The 20839-nt window shown below is 40.4% G+C and overlaps 2 protein-coding genes across 5 annotated transcripts in view; both read right to left on the minus strand.

Moving 5' to 3' along the window:
* Window positions 1–68: 68 nt before the first annotated feature.
* Window positions 69–11453, minus strand: dhx32a (DEAH (Asp-Glu-Ala-His) box polypeptide 32a). 3 transcript variants are annotated; one of them, XM_034212555.1, is made up of 11 exons: window positions 8148–8663; window positions 7148–7341; window positions 6503–6875; window positions 5540–5779; window positions 5351–5444; window positions 4716–4865; window positions 3270–3461; window positions 2925–3065; window positions 1569–1759; window positions 1299–1489; window positions 69–1004 (listed from the first exon to the last, which is right to left on the minus strand). In XM_034212555.1, exons 1-11 carry the CDS (start codon window positions 8406–8408, stop codon window positions 857–859), a joined length of 2175 nt encoding a protein of 724 aa, XP_034068446.1. In that variant the 5' UTR covers window positions 8409–8663; the 3' UTR covers window positions 69–856. The 3 variants fall into 3 exon arrangements, with proteins under 3 accessions (XP_034068446.1, XP_034068437.1, XP_034068456.1); XM_034212546.1 differs by having other exon boundaries at window positions 69–1052; XM_034212565.1 differs by lacking the exons at window positions 7148–7341; window positions 8148–8663 and adding an exon at window positions 11364–11453 and having other exon boundaries at window positions 69–1052.
* The window catches only part of LOC117543888 (disintegrin and metalloproteinase domain-containing protein 12-like), a 73175-nt gene continuing 62259 nt past the window's right edge, over window positions 9924–20839 (minus strand). Inside the window, exons 17-23 of one of the 2 annotated variants that reach the window (XR_004568612.1) lie at window positions 18740–18817; window positions 17462–17570; window positions 17021–17156; window positions 16647–16761; window positions 15239–15482; window positions 12343–12506; window positions 11520–11607 (exon numbers count right to left, since the gene is read on the minus strand). Coding sequence is in view for 1 of the 2 variants with exons in the window: in XM_034212516.1 (XP_034068407.1) it covers window positions 11547–11607; window positions 12343–12506; window positions 16647–16761; window positions 17021–17156; window positions 17462–17570; window positions 18740–18817 (663 nt within the window). In the remaining variant the exon portion in view is untranslated. Of the gene's footprint in view, window positions 11608–12342; window positions 12507–15238; window positions 15483–16646; window positions 16762–17020; window positions 17157–17461; window positions 17571–18739; window positions 18818–20839 lie in introns of both variants that reach the window. The other variant, XM_034212516.1, reaches the window with a different exon arrangement.

Here is a 20839-nt window from a genome sequence, read left to right on the forward strand (position 1 = left end):
TTACATTTCTGGTTTTTAAGATACCTTGCTTATACTGCAGCAGTATACACCCAATATATCATGTGAATATGAATAGAAATACAAGTCATGTTTTTTAGACTTGTTTATAAGAATGAACCAAGATAAATGTGATGTGTTATGTTCAACACAATAGTGAATGTGAGCTTGAAGTCAAATTACTGAATGGTTAATTCTACATTAACCAAATTGATAAAACACCTATATTTCCCTTAACATAACCTGGTAAATGATTTTCAAAAATTTGATTGTTGACAAAAGAATTATGCATTGTTAATTAGTAAAACGGCAGCAAAATCCTAAATTTGAGTTTACAGTGATTTTGTATCCCAGTATATCGTAGCTACTGTTTATTAATAAATCCGTTGTAGATCAACATGCCTTGACAATCGTGTGCTTTCTTAAACTGGCAGCATGTCAACTCATACATCATGATTCAGTTTCAAAACCAGACCCCTATGAGAAAGACAGCTTTGCATTAAAAAAAGGGAAAATGTGAACAGGCGGTGGGATGGGAGAATTAAATTACAGAATAGATAACAACCCATAACAGCAGTCAGGATACTGCATTTCCAGATGCTAGCACTCAGGAAAAAGGGATTTACTGGCACAATAAGACGAAAACAATCTTATTGGACCACAAATAATAAACCGGCTCATGATTAACATTATTTTGCAACATGCTCTCATGACGAGAGCCAAACTTATTTGCTCGCCATGTCTAACCATCAAACAACCTTTAGGCAAAGTAATAACTTATTATTACAGTCAATGGTTTGTATCGACAAAAACAATTAACATTTGGTGACAGGATTATAGTCCATTTTTTGATTTCAGATCATTGAATGACACATCTGTCATAAGTCTGCGACCCGATTCCACAGCCACTTTCGTCCTGGTTGCTCACTGGGATGTCTTTTTGTTTCTCTTCACATTTTCTGGATGCGTCTGGGTCCAACATGTCCTGCAGTATGTCCTTGCTTTCACTAGGGGGCAGGTTGTAGAAGAAGTACAGGGGTGCCATTTGAATGTACCTAAAATGAAAATGAATAGAGTGATACTTTTTCATATAAAAAACCACAGAACTTTAGCAGAGATTTTAAGAGGATTAAAACAGATTGAAAATGTGACCAAATGGCTTAGTTTGACTGTAACAACAAAAACAATCACAACATGTTCGTCTCCCCAGTGTGGTGTGTGAAAACATAATCCAGTAGAAATCAATTATAATCTGCTTGCACGACATATATTTTAGTGAGCTAAAAAAGGGATTGGCTTACACTTGAGGGGAAATTTCACACACGGTTCTCATGCAGTTGTTCTCCGACAGGGTGTACTCGTGGAAAACTACCCACTCTGGCAGCCCCTGCTTGTGCGACTGAGCCCCGTAGCAGGACAGCGGGTGCACCTGAGCCATGTGCTTGTGTGTCAGAATGAAGTAGTTCCCTGATCCGTCCACGTCCCGAGCGATCTACAAAAAAGGACGCAGCAATCTTAAATACTGGTGAATCACTGGAGGTGAATTCCTTAATATTGATTTTCTAAAATACCTGCATGAAGAACCCGGCCATCAGAGCTCTTTTGATGTTGTGTGTGTTGCTCTTGGTTCCAAAGCAGGGCTCAGAGATGGGAAGCTCGATCCTGTTCAGAGTGTCAGTCAACTCTGATCTAGTGGCCTCTGCTGTCTTCAGGGCGGAATGATCCAGGAAGTAATCCTGGCACCACTTTTGAGAAGTGAAGTCTGGGAAAAAAATGCATCACATACAATAACAGTGTTTTAGTCAAGCCATAAAAACAAGGCTCACAGTGGAACTTACTGAAAACCAGGGACGTGCACAGACACTTGGAGGGGCTATTGCTCTAAACTGGAAAAGGGCCTCCCCCCGAAAAAAAATATAAGACCAAAACGATTATTACATTAACTAATTTGAACAGTAATTCACAGCTAAGGCAACTACTTGCATTCGGTGAATTGATTTTTAAAATGAAAACCAGGGACATTTTTTGTTTTGCGGTCCATATCTCATCAACATATCTAATGTTAGAAACTACTAAAGAAAAATTGGGGACAATTCAATGTAGTTTGACCATTGCAGACATACTGATAAAATAGGGCTTCTATAATTACCTTAAATAAACTCACTAATGAATGAAACCAGTTCAATACGCATTATTCTTATTCTTTATGAGCGCAGTAACGGTAAGGTATCTAATTACTTATTTAGTATTCCATAACTTGATAACAGAGGTGGTCAAATTAAAGTAGAGACATGGCAGAAATCCTACAATGACGCTAGCGGGCAGTGAAGTGTTCTCTGAGAGAGGGCAATTAAGAGAAGAGAGTGAGCGGCCCCGTTGAGGGAGTTTACCATGCGGGCAATTACATGTGAGAAGAAGTAGTAGTAGAAAAATGAAGCTGGTGTGTTTCCCGCAGCAAGACACTACAATACTAATTGTGGGCTTATCATGTTGATTCGACTACAACAGAAAGAAAAAAAAACCTCTCGCTCTCTCCCCAAAAAGGGGAAACGGGCCGTTGCCCGGGCAACAATAGCCCGTACCTGTGCACGTCCCTGCTGAAAACTCATCAGGTCAGACTTCACCTTAGAGCATAACATAACTTATTTGGCACATTTGATGAAGTTGACATACTTGCACAATCCTTGCTATTCCTTTTGGTAAGAAATGCAAGCACTTTCAAATTGCCTCAGTGTATACATTGTCCTATGCTAACTTGTATTCGCATGACAGCACAAGGATCTATTTATCAAACATTCTTTTTTTTTTGGCAACAATGAAGGAAAGATTCAGAAACACTGCATTGAGGATGCATCAGTTTAAGAGAGTTGCAGCATGTTTTAAAATTGGACTGTATTTGCTGAGAGTGGATTGGTTCTGCCTCTCACAATGTTCTCTCTGGCTTTGTTTGAAGGCATTGTAGATGTTTATGAGGGTGAAGTGATCGCCCTCAGGGTGCTGGAACTTTCTGTGACACTGGGCTGCTTCGTGGGTCATGCCAGTAGGGGGCTCCACGAAGCAGCTTGGCGCTAGAAGACAAGGAAACAACGAGGTCACCATCACAGAGACACTTAGCAAAGAGCATCTGTTTCACTGTATGAAAACTGCAGCTACATCTGCAAATGAGATACTACAATAATGTCCAGATGCTGAATCCACACATCAATTATAGTCTTCACTTATTGGGAACAAATCTTATTTAAAATTGGAAAGTTGGATCACATGGCATTTACCTGACAGCATCGCTGCGATGGTCAACATCTCGCTCACACAGTCAAACTCGCAGGATGCCAGCAGCGCTTTGGCCATCTGAGGGTCCAGAGGGATTTCAGACATTATGATGCCGATCTCAGATAAATTGCCATCATCATCTAGAGCTGCTAGATAATCCAGCTCCTCCAACGCCTGCATGAGACCCTCAGGATCTGCAACAGGGGACCAGACAGATACATTAGTTGTATAAATCCAAAAAGTGCAAAATCGTAAGTGTTACAAAATTGTCTTATCTCTTTTTCTTTCATGTTCGGTATATGGAACTATTGATTTTTAGGGCAACATCACTAATACTTCAAAGGAGTAGTTCAAATATAAAATAATAAGTATAGGAATAGGAAGTTGGGATGTATGTAGCATCATTTTGTCTCCACCAGTCTTTTCTAACCAGTAATATCTATGCATGCTATCTATAAAAACAGCCAGACTCCATTGACAAATACAATTTCTTTACATCACAGAACAAGCTAGTTGGTGATCCACTGCTGCTTAGATGAGTTCGTTTTTTTGTGTAATTGTGAGACTTTGATGGATCCAAACTAACCTTTAAATGACCATAGTCACACAATAACACTAACTAACAAATCGAAGCCACAGTAGATGAGCAACTTCAATGTTCTGCAGGTATCTTCTACTTCAGTTCCTCTTGCAAAAAAGGTTTTTGACTGTAAACATTTTCTAAATACAACATACACATGAACAAATTCAGATTTATTTTAGGTGGCTACAATAGGGTTTACTACTGCTCCATCTTCTTACTTTTGCCTTTTTCTCCTAACTGGGGGTGGGACGGCGGATAACCTCATACGGCCCCGCTTGAACCATCCTGTACTGCCCCTTTACAGCCACTGTAAACCATTTCATCTAACCTTTCTACACCCACTCACTTATCACAAACAATAAGGTTGCTCTTATCACAAACAATAACTTCACTTAGTGGCTTTAAGCTTTCAAAATCCCATATATCTCTTGCAAAAGACACCAGTAATATATGCATATGAGGGAAAGTAACTTCTGTGCCACATTGTACAAGACTTTGGAAATACTACAGTATATTTGGCTTGTTCTTCCTCTTCATTGTACTCGTGTCTTGCTGCTAACGAGACATGCTGTATGATCGTTAATGAGCTGGCCTCTCTCGGCATGTTCTGTTCGTGTTAGGGCTGGTTAGAGCGCAGACAATAGTTAGTAGCAGGGTACTGTCAGCTCAGCTCAATCATGGCTGACCAGGCCCAAACAGCTACACTGAGCAAATTCATTTGTGCTTCCACTAGCCAAAAAATGACCCCTCCCTCATACACCTCTCTGGCTGTGTTTTAGGCTGGGAGAGAGATGCTGTCTGTGGGAACCAGTAGGCAGAGAATACAAATGCTTGTTCACTGATGTGTGCTAGCAGGCTATGTCACCTGGTCTGTCGATGAAATCACACTGTCCAAGGCCGGCGATCTCCATCCTTTTTAGGAACAGGACTGTCGGTGAGATGTTGGACTCCAAAATCTGTGGGGCTTTCTCTGCAGGAAGCTCGCTGTCTTCTTGATATAGGCAGAAACATTTACCTAGGGAACACATGGAACTTAGTGCAATAAAGACATTTTGATTTTATTTAAGTTATTTGATTGAACTCTGATGTTGCTCCTTCAGCTTTATTAAGATAAGATAAGTACTATTGATCCCAATTTGGGAATTTTTTTGCGCTGCAGCAGCATAAAAAGACAAGGCATTGTACATTAGAGAAATTCAAAGACTAGAAAAAAACAATCCAAAAAAGTCTCAAAAAGAATTTAAATGGCATTAAAAAAAAGTTTAAAATATACATGTGGAAATACAAATGTACAGTAACAAAATATAAGCAGGATATTATATATACATTAATTGGGCAAGGAATGGATTATTACATATTAAATTGAATATGTAAAATGTACAGTGTGATTTGAAGACCAGTTATCAGAGAGTTCTCTGCCAACCATTATAGTCGAGATTTCAGGTGGTTTTATCACTTGGAAACATCAGCAATAAACTAATTTTGACCTTTTAAAATTACCTGTTGGTCCAGACAGCTGCTTGCGTGTGTCTGCCTGACATTGACTGATGGGTTGCAGGACCTCTGAGTTAGCTCTTATTCTTGGATTATACACCTGTAAAATGTCAAACCACATGCCACATTAACATCAGCATACATACACAGTATAGGTCAATTAAGGTTGATAAGTTGTGTTAGGAAAACACATACCATTTTTTTCTGGACTCCTGTGTCAATGACAAAGTTGACAGACTCTGCGGCCCACCACATATCCTCCCCCTGTGTGGTAGAGAGGAAGACCCTCCTGGACTTCTTGGAGTCCGGTTGGTCAGAGAGGGCAGTAGGTAGCCCAACCCGGCCCGGGCACAGGACCACAGGCACCATCCGGCCCAGCTCCGCCCCCAGCCTGGTGCCCTCTCTCCGCAGGATGCTGTGGGCACAGTTAACCTCCTGCAGACGAAAGTAAATTCCTTAACCCATAAGTACCCAGACCCATTTCTACTTTTGTGAAAATTAAGAGGAACATAATTTAGACTAAATAGACCACATAGAACATATGTATGACAAGTAACCCCCCCTAGTGTCAGAGATCTGAAAAGTTACATATATGTCACATTGGGCATTCATGGTAAAGTAATTCGTATTAAGAATTTGGTTTAAAATTCTTTGAATTGAGGAATATAGAATATATTAACTAAATATCATTGAATCAGCTAAATTAACTGAGCAGATCATATTTCTAATTGTGACATATACGTCACTCTAGATTTTCTGAGAAATTGTAAGGTTAATGTTCCGATGTGAAATTAATGTCACAGCGATATTTATCCTATTTGTTTCATATCAATTTGATCAAGAAATGTTTTCACAACAGGTTATATGTAAAGGACATGTTATGTAAGCATTATAGTTCTTAAATGGCTGGAATCCTTTAGCAACAAAAAACAAGCTTTTGAAATGGTGGCTAGTTCTGTCACATGTACTAGCATGGCACATGGATATCTTGGACATGTTGTTATGGGAACACAAAATCACATGACCTGGCCCATGATGACCCACTAGACTGTTCAGTGTCACTTAGGGACTTCATGAGATAAAATAAAGGGTTCTTATGGGCCGATCTCAGCTTTGGTCCAGGTAAACCACTACTAAAAAAACGCAACAGTGTCTTACCTCAGCTGAGGCGAAAAACACAACAACATCCCCTTCCTCTTTGGTTCGATGGATCTCCAGCACCAGCCTCAGTGCTGGGAAGAAATAGTCTTTGTTGCCGCTGTGGCTGTGCACCGCCTCAGCAGGGGACGGGGGCTCCAGGCTGAGGAGGGGGATGCTGTGGTAGTGGCTCAGCAGCTTGTTGGTGAAAGGCGGGATGGCCAGCAGCACCACTCTGAGCTCAGGCCTCTGCAGCAGGATGTCCTTCAGGAGGCCCAGCAGTATGTCTGTGCTCACTGTCCTCTCGTGGGCCTGGTCGATGATGATGACCCCGTAGTGCTCCAGGAAGGGGTCCGACATCATCTCTCTCAGCAGCATGTCGTCCGTGCAGTACCTGAGAGAAGCCGTCAGAGGTGTTAAAGGAATACATGACGCAAAACCTTATGTGTAAAAATGACTCAACCTCGTTTTTTTGTGGGTGAAGTATTCCTTTAATATTATAAAGCAATACAATATAACTTTTTCTTAACAGCAGCGACAACGTTTGGCAGCTTCAAGATGATAACTACATTTCATCCATGTTTAGGATCAACGTCAAAGGAATGATTAGAGAGGGAGAGATAGTTTGTGGATGATATTAAACAGATTGAGAGCTTATGAACAGACCTCAGAACAGTATCAGAGGAGCAGCAGGTCTCCAGAGGGATGGTGTATCCCACCTCGTGACCTATGTTGACGTCCATTTCATCTGCCACCCGTAAGGCCAGATCTACAGCCTGCTGTCTGCTGGTCTGAGTGCACACAACCATGCCATGCTGGTACTGGGCAGACAGACAGAACTCTGCACACCACTGAGGGATCTGAAAGAGAGTTATCACTAAATGTCGTTTTCATCGTTCATTTTTGACAGTGCTTTAAAGTTCTCCATCTTACAGAACATGTTCTATTCACATAGTCACTTTTTCAAGGCAAGCCTGAGGTTAAGTTGCACCAACAGCTAAAACAAACAGTGACAGGAGATATCCTATGGTGTTATCGCTCATAATGCAAAATTGCTTTGGCAGCATGAGGCGGATCAGGGCTTAGCAGCAGGAGGTCCCCTAACACCCTGCTGGAGCCTTTGTGAAGCATGGCTGTCAGGCAGACTGACAGTGACACAACAGCATCTGCTGAGCTGGGCAGCATTCACACGCTCACATAATGGTCCTCTTTGCATGTAAAAATGGGGGTAACAAAAATGCACACAACTGGAATCTTAAATATGTCAAAGTGGGAAGTTTGTGCTAGATACATATGGTTACGCTGGGCAGAATTTTCTTTTTAATTAAATCAAGGGGAGCAGACATGTCACATTTGTTTTACACTGAATAGGCTGGACAAAAAAACAAGTAACGTCACATAAATTGGGTTATGCTGTGGTATTTGGGCATAGTCTGAAGGAAGTCAACATGTAGTCCCTGAGTGGAGAAAAGTAAAAGGGAGAGCACTGTTCCTGAACTCTAATATGCCCCAAGGTCATAAAGAAGCTAGACAGTCTGATTCCATGTGACTATGTAGGGAAACAAAATCTGACTAATGCCTTTGAATATAAACTGAATGAATCTCTCTAAAAAAACACTTTTTAATTCTCTTTCCTTATCATGCATATCAATGTGCATATTCTTACCTGTGTGCCCCTCCCAGTCTTTGCAGTCCCGGACACAATAACCAGTTGGTTGTTTACCAGAGCATCTTCAAACTCGCACCTGACCCTCCACACTGGCAGAGTCTTCCTCTCTTTCAGTAGTTCGTAGTAACGCGAGGAAAAGGGCAATCCATCGAACCGATTTAACTCCAGATCATCTCCAAAGCCAAATGAATCTTCGGCAGCACATTCCTCACTTTCAGGGCAAATGTTTGACTCCGCTGAATTATTTTCATCCGACATGACACATATGTATTTGTCAATTCAGACGAGAGCTGACAAAGGTTTTTCCTACCATTTCAACTATCGATCCATTTCGTTTTTTAAATGTGATATACTCAAAAAAAACGTCCACTCGATCGATACCTTACAATTGATCTTGTATTCCCAAACTTGGACAGATCAGGTGAATCTCTAAACTCGGTTTCTTAATTTCTAAAAGTATATTTATTTAAGCTGTTAAAGTTTGATGTTGCTCTGCTTGAGGCTGGCAGACACGCAGTGCGCACCGGCTTGTAATTTCTCCCAGCGTGGCTGCACACGTGTTTTGATTTGCACAGGGCTTCATTATTCACAACAATCACGTGTGAATGACCCATGAAATGATGACTTTAATGTTCCCTTATAACAAATCCAAACATCCTTTATCATATCTTCCTTTACTCGTTTTATGATTAAAATAATAACAAATAATGTTTCAGCTACTTAATAATGTATGTGCAATAAAAACAGGATTTAAATCTTATGGAATATGAATATTCATAATCAATAAAAAAGTTCACCATGCAAGGCTTGCCCTCTCTTGATTAATACACAATACATACCTATTAAAAATTGCTTAATGTTAAGTAGGATATCTCAAGCCATAAATATGACACACTATCTAACTTGTTAACGTTTTATTCACGTGTTGTGAATCTTTTTTTTTTTTTTTTTTTACAATTCTGTGATTTTAAAACCCTAAAAAGTACCCTTTTGAGCTACGATTGTATATCAGAAAATACAAAACTATTAAAAATACTTTTTCAACAACGCAGTACAACCATGAGTACAACACTAACCATCAGCAGGCTGCAGCTTGTCCACACGATGGAGCCGTTTAGTCCTTATCTGTCCAATGCCACACATGGTGAGTTTAATTGAGTTATCCTAAACTTTCTAAATATTGAATTAGATTTGTTCAGATACTTAACTAGCCTATTTGGCTCTACTCTCTGTAAACATATAGCGTACTTGTCTGATATTAAAGCATACAAATATATGTAAATGACTTAATTATGCTTTAAGCCTTCAGCCCTAAACAAAATTAAGGCTATGGCATCCCAGCCTGCTCCCCTTTTTTGACAAATATAATCTGTCTGGAGTTGCAACTTTTTAACAAGAGGATTTTGGGTCCGTTTTTACGAGATCATCATTCACAAGGTGTGTCCTTCCTTGCATGTGGAGCTTCTTAGATTTCTCATTAGCAATTAGATTGTTGTCCTGTAGCCTACTTTTTTCTGAACATCCTTTCACACACACTTGACTCCAGCAGGTCAGCAGCAGAGAGTCCTGATGGGCAGCAGTGAACACAAAATCTAATATTGATTGAAGCAGTATTTGGATCACTTACAAAGACCTCAGCAAATTGCTTTTGACTGTTTCAAATGAGCTTTGAATGTCAGTGCCAAATGGGAAAAAGCTTGTAACCTTTCTGAAAATAAGTATGTAAATATGTAGTTTTGTTACATGACACAAACATCAAACACAAAAACGTTCTCAAGTGTTTGAAAAACTGTTTTACTAATACTGCATGAGTGTTCAAATTACCACAACCAGATACATAGTGTGTTTTCTTTACATAGAATGTATCAAACAATCATTATAAAAAAAACATTCTCCATGGAAATGTGTTCACCTGTAACACAACATACGAGAAACATATGGACTTAACATACATTCAGGTGACAGGACTTAAATACTGCCTACATGGACACATAGCATTGAAAAAGCAAAAGTAAACAAAGCACCGAGTTTAAGTGCATTATTTAAAAAAAATAGCAGTATCAAAAGTAAGAAAAGTTCAAAGTCTATTTAAGCCTACATATTTGTGAACAAGAGCTGTGCTTAAAGGAAAAGTTGCTCAGTGTGAATGTATACATGCAGCGCTGCAATTCAATAAAATAATAATCCTGCAAAAATGATGAAAGACTGTTCAATCACTCAAAATACAGTTTATGTAGGATTGTATATTCGGCATGTAGATTGTTTAAAAAAAACCTCATCTTAATAGCCAAATTAAAAAAGTACAAAATATAGAAAAATGCCACGTTACTTTAGATGAAACGTAACTTCAGTGGCAGAAAGAAATCAAGACATGTGTCCTTGTTAACTCGACTTTACCCCGTTACAATAAAATCATGATTTGTAATCCACACCTCAGTGCCTCCAAGACTCCTCCGTGGCCTCAGCTTTAAGAAAGTCCTTCACTCAGAGTCCTCGTGTAGACAGGCACACAGGGAAACTCTTAAAAACACACACATGACCTTAAGCAGGGCAATATCTCTGAGACGATTACTCCCTCTGAGGAAAAAATGCTTCCTTGATCTCGCTCTTTTGGATCCGTGTTCAGTCCATACCTCAGTACCCAGATCCTTTGAGTGAGCCTCCTGGGTCTTGTTAAAAAAAAAAGAAAATGGCGAAGTGACAGTTTCCCAAATCCACTTGTTACCTTTCCCGAAATATAAATGCAGAGGAGACAGACTTGGAATTCAGCTGTCTATTGAAAAAAAAATCAGCCCTTTCTCCCCAGAACACATTGCTGTAACATCGCTTTTTCTTTTTCTGCAGTTGTTTCAAGCCTTATCAAAACGGTGAGCATTGCTCTTCAAGAAAAGCCCACCTGCGTTTTAAATGAACTAGAAGTGTTTTTGTTCATCATTGCACAATACTCCTTTTCCAATTCTACCTGTAGTTTACAGATCAAAACCATCATGTAAAAGGTTCCCTTCATTAAAACACATTTAATAAAATCATCTCTGCAATCAGAATATCACATATTGGATTCGATTTCCAAGACCTTTCCGTGACTGCCCTTTTAAAAAAAAGGTGAAACTGATGCAAACGACAAATAATTTTTTTTTGCTACCGTGTAGTAAAAGTGTCTGGCACAGTGCACTGCGTGGCAATAAATACACAATATAAATACTTTACATGTACCTGAGCTCAGACTCGTAGCACCATTCAGGGACAGAGCACCAAAAGGGACGCGGCAGACCTCCTGATTCAAAACTCAGAGAAGCCGCCATCTTTTTTTTTTAAGGATTTCAGAGTTTTCATAGTGCAAATTCTTTAAGTGTCTTATCACAACATTGTCCCATCCCGGCGAAAGTCTCAGCTGCTCTATTTGACGTTGGCAATGATGCAAGGCTTTGGTAGTGTTGGAGGCTGCTTGGGACTGGGTCTAAAAGAAGGAGAAAACAATTTGTTAAAATAATGTTTTAGTGAGTGTGGCAGCTTCAGCAGTGTGTTTACTGTTTACATATATCTTGTGACGGTTGGAGTTTATTTAGTATTTATTAGTACATTTATTGAACATGTTAGAAACAAAACAAACAATAATAATAATTATAATTATTAAAAAAAAAAGAAAAACGATCAAGGTATACACATTTAAAAAGAAAATAGTTTTTCTGTCATGTTCAAAAGGGGCAAGAAGAAGTTTAAAAACCTTTCTGGTCCTACCCCTTCTAGCGTACATTCTTCATGAAAATCAAAGTTTAGGTCATCGTCATCCGTGATATTTGATTCATTGTTTTAAACAAATCATTTTTCTTGTACCAAAAAAACAACAACAAAAAATGACTTTTACAACGACAAGAAATAGCAAGCAGCACCACTTCACAGGTCCTGACCATAACCATTCACGATTTGGATTCCAAATAATAGTTTTAGTTTAGATAAAGTTGCGCAGTATTTCAGCTCATCATTACAGTTATTCCACAGATGAACACCTTTTGCTTTGATGCAATGAAGGTTTAAAAAAAAAAAAACATTATGAGGTAATTGTTGATTTGCGACTTTAAACATAATTTGGATAGTTTTTAAAGTCAACCAGGTCTTGTAGTTTTAGTGTTTTTAGTTTGATAAATAATGTATTTGTTGGTAGTAATATGTATAATTCCTATGGCTCTTTCACCTGTTGGGATGTGGGATAGGCCGCAAAGGTCTGGGTACACCAGGTATTGGTGCCGGGCCACAAACAGCCGAGGCCCCCCGCATTACAGAGGGACCTCGCACCACACGAGCGCTCCTAGGATCGGCCGGAAGGGGTTTCTGAGGAGGACTGGGCTTCTCCAACTCCTGAAAAAGAACAGAAACAAACAAATAATACAGAGACTCTCCACCAGGTGGCACTCACAGCTCAGGCCTGTTGAAGAGTCCTCCTCTCAACTCTCCGTGAGAGGAAGAGTCATGTGGTTTTAATCTTCTCCTGAGGACTGAGATCATGATACAGGCCTGCTACCTTGCCCCCCATCTGTTCTCCATTCACTTCTTCCTCCTTGGTTGAAGAGAAACCTCCCCAAACATCACAGAGAAGAAAGAGCCAAACAACCGAACCTCAGACCTCACTCACCCGTGGAATGAGGTTTGCCAATTCAAAACACCATTCCTTTAAAGTTAAAATTAACTCTCTGTCTGTAATGAAGGATATGTATCTCCTTTTCATCCATAAGGCCACATCATGACAATCTGCTCTATTGAAGAACCGCTGCTAATTCATCTCATTGACAGGCCAGTACTCTCATGCAATGGGGACTCCATCCAAAAAAGTAACAAATGCTGGTAAAGTGAAAATACAGGCAAATAAAAAAAAAAAGCATGTCTGATACGGTGATTGAAAGGCACAAGATGTTAATTCTCACAAACCCCAGTCTAAAAAGCTACATCAGGTGAAACTCTCCCTTTGGACAATTCTTCCATGCCCCCAGCAGAGAGCTTTCACTCTGGGAGAAAGAAAAAAAGAAGCTTTATCAACATCTGGGAGCTGCCAAACAGCTGCTAAAGATACTGTCGGGGAAGTCTGCTGCCAACAGGCATCACTTTGAGTTTCATACTTTGACATTAAATAGGAACAGCTGAGAGGAAAGATCTTCTTCCTGAAGTCAAAACAGTGCCACGAGCTGTAGCACTTTACCTGTTATAAGGGCGCATGACAGCTACGAAGCTTTGTCTAATAAATGGAGTTCTTCAATGGCTCTTGAAGATGTATATTTTATATACTTTATTATACACTTTTTGAAAACACCTTCACTAGAGCTGTAGCTGTAGTGTTTGATCATTAAAGAGGCCCTTTATGCTTTTGGGGGTTTTCCTGTAGTGTGTCATATAGGTTTTTGTGCATGTAAATGGTCTACAAAGGCTCCAATCCCAATGTTCCCTCCAGAGTTTCTCTCCGACACACTCCTGCCTGAAAAACCTCCATTGGACTCCTTTGTTTACTTCTGTAACATAATGACATCACTATGTAACACTTGCGCTTTTACTGGACATCGTTCCAACACATTGTACGTGATAGGCTAAGGGCAGGACATCTATAAGCGATTGACCAATCCCAACAGAGCCAGCCAGCTAACCAATCAGAGCAGACTAGGATCTGGTTTCAGACAGAGGGTGAAAAGAGGTGCTGCAGCACAGGCAGTGTGAGAAAAATAAAGAGATTTTTGGACATTAAACAATGTACAAATGTCACAGATAGCAAATATGAACCTGAAATTGACATTATAGGGACCCTTTAATTTACGTCGTTGTGCGATCGTTACAATATCAGTGCAAACTAAAGGTGTCATTCTGTGAGGCTTTTTACAGAGTACTGATTTATTGCATCATATGCTGTCGTTACATTTATGAGCTCAAGAACAATGTTGTGCTTTAAAAAGGCAGAACTCCTTTGCGACCCCTCCATTAATCTGTGCAAGACCTGAATGTAATTTTCCGTTTAACTCAGCGCTAATTAGCCTGACACTGGTGTGGCGTCTCTTTGACCTCAGCTCCCCTGTGGCATCATTTACAGAGCTGTCTTTAGAGGCTGTTTACTGTCAGCTACTGCCAGGATTTGTTTCAGGCTTCAACGATGATTTCTCAGCCACATCTCGTCCTTTTCTCGATCCCTCCCTCAATTTTAATTTTACTTATTCGCAATAACTGTGCTGTAACAAATAATCATTACTATTAATTATCATTAGTGATTCGTTTCTCAAACAAAATGTAAGGTAATTATTAAGGTTATTCCAGTTTGTTTTAGTTCGATTTTAAGAGTTTGAACCATGTTTTGATGATTATAATGCAATTATTTTGTCCGGGAAAATGGTGATTTGATATCATCCTTTGCTTTTAACAGACACTCCAAAACGAAAAAAGCAAATCCACTCATTTGTGAGACTGGACTCAGTATATGATTTGGTTCTCTTGTGAAATGTGATTAATCGACTCGTTCCTTTGTCTCTTGATCACTTTGTCTTTCTGTCTTTTGGATCGTCTCTTATAGCTGTCTCTGCCTCACTTTCCCACAGGGTACAAGTCAAACAGGATTAAAGCGAATAAGAGTCTTTGAGAATCACTGAATGAGAGAGATTTAACACCGGGAACTTCTGGCTTTCTCTTCCCCTCAACTTTGACAGCCTGCAATGCCATAACTAAACTCCATGGAATACCAGTGGCAGCACATTTACCACCCTGTGCTATTTGGACATACTGTTTTATCTTGTCTGTCTTCCCCCCTCTGTACGTCTGGCTCTATTTTGTATTATTTATGTGGTGGTTTGAATTGTAGAATTGAAGTCTCGCTCCGATGACGCTACCTCTTCGGCTAAACTGGTTATTTTATGAGACTGTACATAACTGTCTCCATGCATATACTTTTATAGGACGCAGAAGAACCATTAAACTGGTCGACATGGTGACACCCGTCTGAAGGTGCAATGAACAACATCATTTCTCTGGTTAGGTATTATGGGCTGTCGTTGGTACAGATTACAGTGAGAAACATCGTCAAATAAAATGTTTCCAAGTGAAGGAACGAGGCAGTCACTCACCATGACCATCCTGCAAGAGTTATGGCGTGACGCGCTGCGAAACGACGCCCCCCTCGGTGCCACGTGGATGTGAGGGGGGGGGCAGGGGCGGTCTAGGCAGTGCGGGGCCGGGGGAGAGGGTCAGGGTGAGAGGCAGAGGGACAGGGTGGCTGAGGTGAACCGGGGGGCACTGGGGCAGTCTGCGCAGGCTGTGGGAGGGGTAGGGGGGCGGTGGGGGCCCCGCCTCTGGACCCCGGTGTGGAAGCTGCAGAAAGATGAAAGAAAAAACCAGAAGAGTCAAAAAAAAGATGCTTTGAGTAAAAGAGAGAGTGTCTGCTTCCTATCAGAAACATGTCATGTTAACCTCCTCCTCTTCCTCTGCCGGTCTTCCTGATGCTGTCAAAGATGTGTATAAATCAAACGCTCCCACTTGCCTGCTCAATATTCCCCAACTCCTCTTCAGGTAACCTATCATAGGAAAAACCAATACTGGGCCAGAAGCACAGACTTGGTCTCATTCAAAAGGTGGACATAGCTAAAGAGCCCACACACACTCCGTTTTCTGAGACACATCAGACATAGAATAGAGCCAAAATATGAGTCTGCCTAGTATTTGGAGCCTGCCAGATGTGCACAACTCAAAAAAACACACAATGTAACATATAAAAAGCACGCACACATCCTCTCATGCAGCGGTTTAACACAGCTCCCGACAACTGGAAAATGACCTCACCTGCACTGTGCTCACATCAAACAGCCTTACATCCTTTCTCCTCTTACCGTTGACCCCAAATGAAAACCACATGCTGCTAACTGAAATCTCACGGTAATGTGCAACAGCTCGCCTCGCTCATGTGCCACCCTGCAGCACAAATGTCAATTCTGACACGGCCCCTCTTATTCCAGCACCCCCTAACGCCATCGATCACAGGTCTCTTCCCATTACAAAGCGTGTCAGCGCAGTAATGGAGTAGTTAGGGCATTCCGTGATCTGGACACAAAAGTCATTACAGCAAAGAATTCCTGCTCTGTCAGGCAATTATCAGTAACAGGATGACTTTATACCTCAAGTAAGCCGCCGCATCTACATTCGTTCATTTAGGAAACGCACAGATAAATCAATTTCCCTCTTAACAGGCAGCTGTTAATGACAAGAAATGTATTGTGGACACACTGCTCTCAACAGACTCTCCAGCTCCTCCACATAAAGCGAGATGATTTAATTGGATTTGAATGAGCTGCCATTTGTGGGAAAACAACATGTCAATCCTGATGAGAGTTGTTTGTGCTCACTAAACAGCCAGGGCATTTTAGGAAGAATATTCCACAGCCTGTATCATCTGTGAAGATACTGTAACTCCACCTGCAAAAGATCTCCATCTGTGTGTATGTAATGAGCCTGTCAAGAAAAGACGTTTGATTTAGTGACCTTGAAGACGATGGCCGTGTGAGGGAGGGGCGGGGCCGGACGCGATGGAGACGCCGTGCTCAGCGACGGAGGCTGGTTCGGAGAGGAGGGTCTGCTGATTGCAGCGCTCACTGATCTGGAATTTTAAGAGGAAATGATACATCTCTGATTATACACTGTACTCTATTAATCATGCATCAGTTACAACGGTAATATGTTTCAAATTACGAAATCAAATCAATTATACACAGCAATTGTCCTTACAGTGTGACCAATTGTGAGGATGATCCCACCCAGCAGCACCTGACACAGATGTATGCTGCTATGAATGCTATGATTAAAAGGTATGATGATTACAAATGATTGAATTATGATGGTATTAAAAAAACAAACACCTGAGCTTCTCAATTGGGTTCTTTTTACTGGTGGAGAGCAGTCCCAGTACTGTTTTCCTCTTGATGCAGATGATCAGACCGGCCCCCAGCACAATGAGGAGAGCCACCAGGATGCCCACTGTCAGACCCCCACTGTCTGCTCAGAAACACACAGGAAATCACCGTCAGTAAGGTAAAACTCAACGCCAATATGTCTGCAGAACTGTATTTCAATTATTTATGTGTTACCGGAAGCTGTCAGCAAAATGTTGTGTTTTTTCCTACCACAAAACACAGGCTTTTTGTAAGGAAAAAGTCTGAGTTTTGAGATGGAGAGGTGGAGAAATCTATAGTTTTAGGGCTTGTTGAAATGCTCATACATGCAATGCTCAAGACATATAACATAACATGACCTCACCTACAATAAATAAGCCATTTGTTGTAATTGAGTTGTTGACTTACTTGCTAACCTGATGGGGCCACTGTCCAAACTGCCCCCAAAACCAGCCTTGTCACAGAAGGGAGGTGCCCAGTGAGCCTCACAGTGACAGTTCTTGTTGTTGTTGCACACCTGAAGAAAACCAAAACGACATTTAATTGGGATATGAGCCCAAAATGCATTCAATATGATCCTTTTCTTTGTTTAGTACTTGTTTTCAGGTATTTGCATTAAAGGTTATCAGTGTTGTCCCTTGATACGTTCTTCCTTTCACATTTGTATATTCTGTAAATGATTAACTCCAAAGGGATACTAATGTACAAAAAGCTTCTTATACGTTTAGCTTAAAAGTAGTTTTCAGTCTGGGTTATTGTCTCAGCGCTAGATATCCCAGTCAACAAACACACATGATGATGCTCTGTGTGCTGCAGTCGACCACTGCTAGGATCCACATGGCAAAGATGTCTGCTTTTAAAACGAGTGCAGACTTTAAAACCATTTTTTTTCTCTGCCTCAGTTCTTCCCGTCCTGCAGAGTGGAATAATGGTTCTGTCTAAGAGGATTCCCCAGCAGGGTAATATGGAGCAGGTGAGGGCCTCTTTCCAAGGCAACATCTTGATCTAATCCGAGCCTGAAGGGGTGCTGTGTCTCCTCGAGGAGTAAAACAGTCCTTGGAGCTTTATAGAAATGTCTTAATTGGAACTAGACAAACAAATATGGCCCTATACTATCTGTAGATTAATTTTAAGAGACTGTAAAAACTGCTTCCTGTGCAGCTTTGATGCAACTTCAGTAAGAGTTAAAGCCTCTGGGATCAACCTTGACTTTAAGGACCATATATGTTATCTCAAACGGGACCACCCATAGAATTTGATGGGTGGCATTTTATAAAAATCCAATATCCATGCTCCCCCGCTGAAAGTCAAACTGCGTGTCATTGCCCCGAGCGTTTATCCAAATAAAGCTTGGCCTTCAGATTTCAACACAGTTTTTGAGACAAGGACGACTGCCTTAGAGTATGATGAATGGCACTTAAATCTGAGCACAAATGAAGCCATTATATCTAATTGATTGAACCTTTCAACAACCAGCATGATTGATGGCAAGGCATTGTAATGGCGCCCTACCCACCATATACTGGGCATTTTGAACATATTACAGCCAAAATGGGCTGCCGTGTGAAGGAGGAATGGGTTATTAGGATAACAACTAATCTGTGGGGGGGGGGGCTGGTTTTAGATTGACAGCTATCACATTAGGACCTCACATTACTGAAGAACAATGAATGGTGCTGGACTCACCCCTTGACCGCTGCACTTGGCTGAGCAATCGTGCCCGCCAAAGACGCTGACGTTCTGGCACTGACGATTCAGACACATCTGAAGTAGACAAAGATATACAAACATTGACAGTGTGAGTTCAGCAAGGAAAGATCTTTAATATTCTAAACCCTTTAATCTTTTAAAGGGAAAAGATCAACAAATCCAGCTTTCTTCTTTCAATTTACAACTGACGAACCTCTTCAGCTAAGCAAAATGAAATATAATTAAAGGTCCCCTGGTATACTCTTTTTCATCAATATATTATAGTTCTAAGTTATATCCAAAACATTAGGGTGGTCCTTAGTTTTCATGACTAATAGAATGAATTCTGGGGGTTGGAGCTTAGAATTTCCGACTTTCAATTTTAAGGACCACCCTACAGAGGCTAAACTTCAAGGTTGATGAGGGAGGGGTAAATGTCACCAGGAGAGTTTTCTTGACTATCATAACAAATTCCGGTGGCTGGAGCTTAAAATAAATGAATTCGAAAATGTACATGGCACTAAGGACCACCCTACAAAACATGTCTCTGAAGTGTTTGGCTCGAAATACCAAACAGATCACCCATTGCAGCATCCCATAATCCCCTCTGTTTCAGTCCTGTTTAAAAAGTGCCAATTCTCTGTCTTTTACTTTAGATGAAAAATAAGGAGCCACTCCCCACGCCCCTCTGAGAGATATTTGGTTAAAACACAATGGTGCTCTAGGAGGAGATTCAGGTGATAAGGTGTGTGTGTGTGTGTGGGGGGGGGGGGGTTAGACAACCCAAAACAACGTTATGACATCATAAAGTGGCCAAAATCTGATCAGCTCATTTTCAGACAGGTTTTGATATAAATAGATCAGGACAAAAAGTGAGCGAATCTTTTTTCCTGAAACGTTCAGAATCTCTTTACACCGAGGGGACACATGTTTATGTATGAAAGACATGAACAAGTGGATTTTGCACAATAGGTGACCTTTAGGTGAATTGGGATTTTTCAAGAATGAATTTAAAAAGCTTCTCAAAAGTTGTATTATGTGGCTCCTTAAAGGCACCACGCCCAAATATATCCAGGCTGACTGTGAAGATGAACTTGGCATCATTGGGCACAGAGAGTTTTGCCAGAACCCTTGACAGATGACGGCAGATCCCATAGAGAAGTACAGTTAGACTAAATGGAGCCACTGCATCATTTAAGTGACCAATGTCTGAATTGATGACCACAGGAAGATGCCAAATAGACTGAAAAATGGTGAGTCAATTGAGTGTCTGAGGCTGTGTGAGTCTGAAATGACAAGATGACACACTCTGAAGAACCTCTTAAAAAGTCTTAGTCATGGACTGTCACTCCGCATCACTTTTTCCACTCTTATATCCCAGCTTTTGTGTTTTCACACAGACACTGTAGCTTACATTACTATAAGCGGTATTCAAATGCTTCACTTGAATGATATGTCTTCATGTGCACTTAATCAGATTTTGGTTTCTGTAATAGGTGGATTCTGCACTCGTTACTCTGTGCAAAATATGCATTCCAAAATAAATCCCTATTCCTGGTACTGTTCTGGAAATCCCTATTTCTGCCTGGTATTATTCCTACACTGAAGTAATTACTGCACCAGGAAACGAACAAAAGGAAAGTGATTTTCATGGTGAGTATAAAAAGGAGGAATGATAACGGAATGTCTTTTGAAGTACATTTGGGCAGGTTAGTATTGTATTACAATGGAGAACATATCCTTAACAAGTAGCAAATAAAAGCATAGAAGTTGAATTATTATTACTTGTTTTGATATCTTCCCACAACATTAGTCTTGTACTGTTTTATGTCTTATTGCAAAACAAAATTATGTTTTAGGATTGTGCTCTTTCTATAATTAACACTTATTTGCACCTTGTAAAGCATCTTGTAAACATGCTTTTTTAAAAAGTGTTATATACTGTATATAGTTATTATTTTTGTTATTCCCGGAAAATGTTCTAAATGTATCAATGGAATGGTATACATACAATTAACCCTTATGTATATATTTAAAAGAGGTTAATGTAGCAAAGTAAAAATATTAAGTAGTAGGCAGTGAAACAAGTACAAGTAC

The sequence above is a fragment of the Gymnodraco acuticeps genome, unplaced genomic scaffold, assembly GCF_902827175.1.
Source record: "Gymnodraco acuticeps unplaced genomic scaffold, fGymAcu1.1, whole genome shotgun sequence".
In the NCBI taxonomy this organism is placed as follows: domain Eukaryota; kingdom Metazoa; phylum Chordata; class Actinopteri; order Perciformes; family Bathydraconidae; genus Gymnodraco; species Gymnodraco acuticeps.

Excerpts from the sequence above, each read along its gene's own strand:
- dhx32a (XM_034212546.1), bottom strand. The coding sequence starts at position 8,408 with ATGTCGGATGAAAATAATTCAGCGGAGTCAAACATTTGCCCTGAAAGT. Across the intron at positions 3,066-3,269 it reads CATCGCAGCGATGCTGTCAG|CGCCAAGCTGCTTCGTGGAG; the intron begins GTAAATGCCATG and ends CTTGTCTTCTAG. Across the intron at positions 1,053-1,298 it reads TGTGAAATTTCCCCTCAAGT|GTACATTCAAATGGCACCCC; the intron begins GTAAGCCAATCC and ends TTTTCATTTTAG.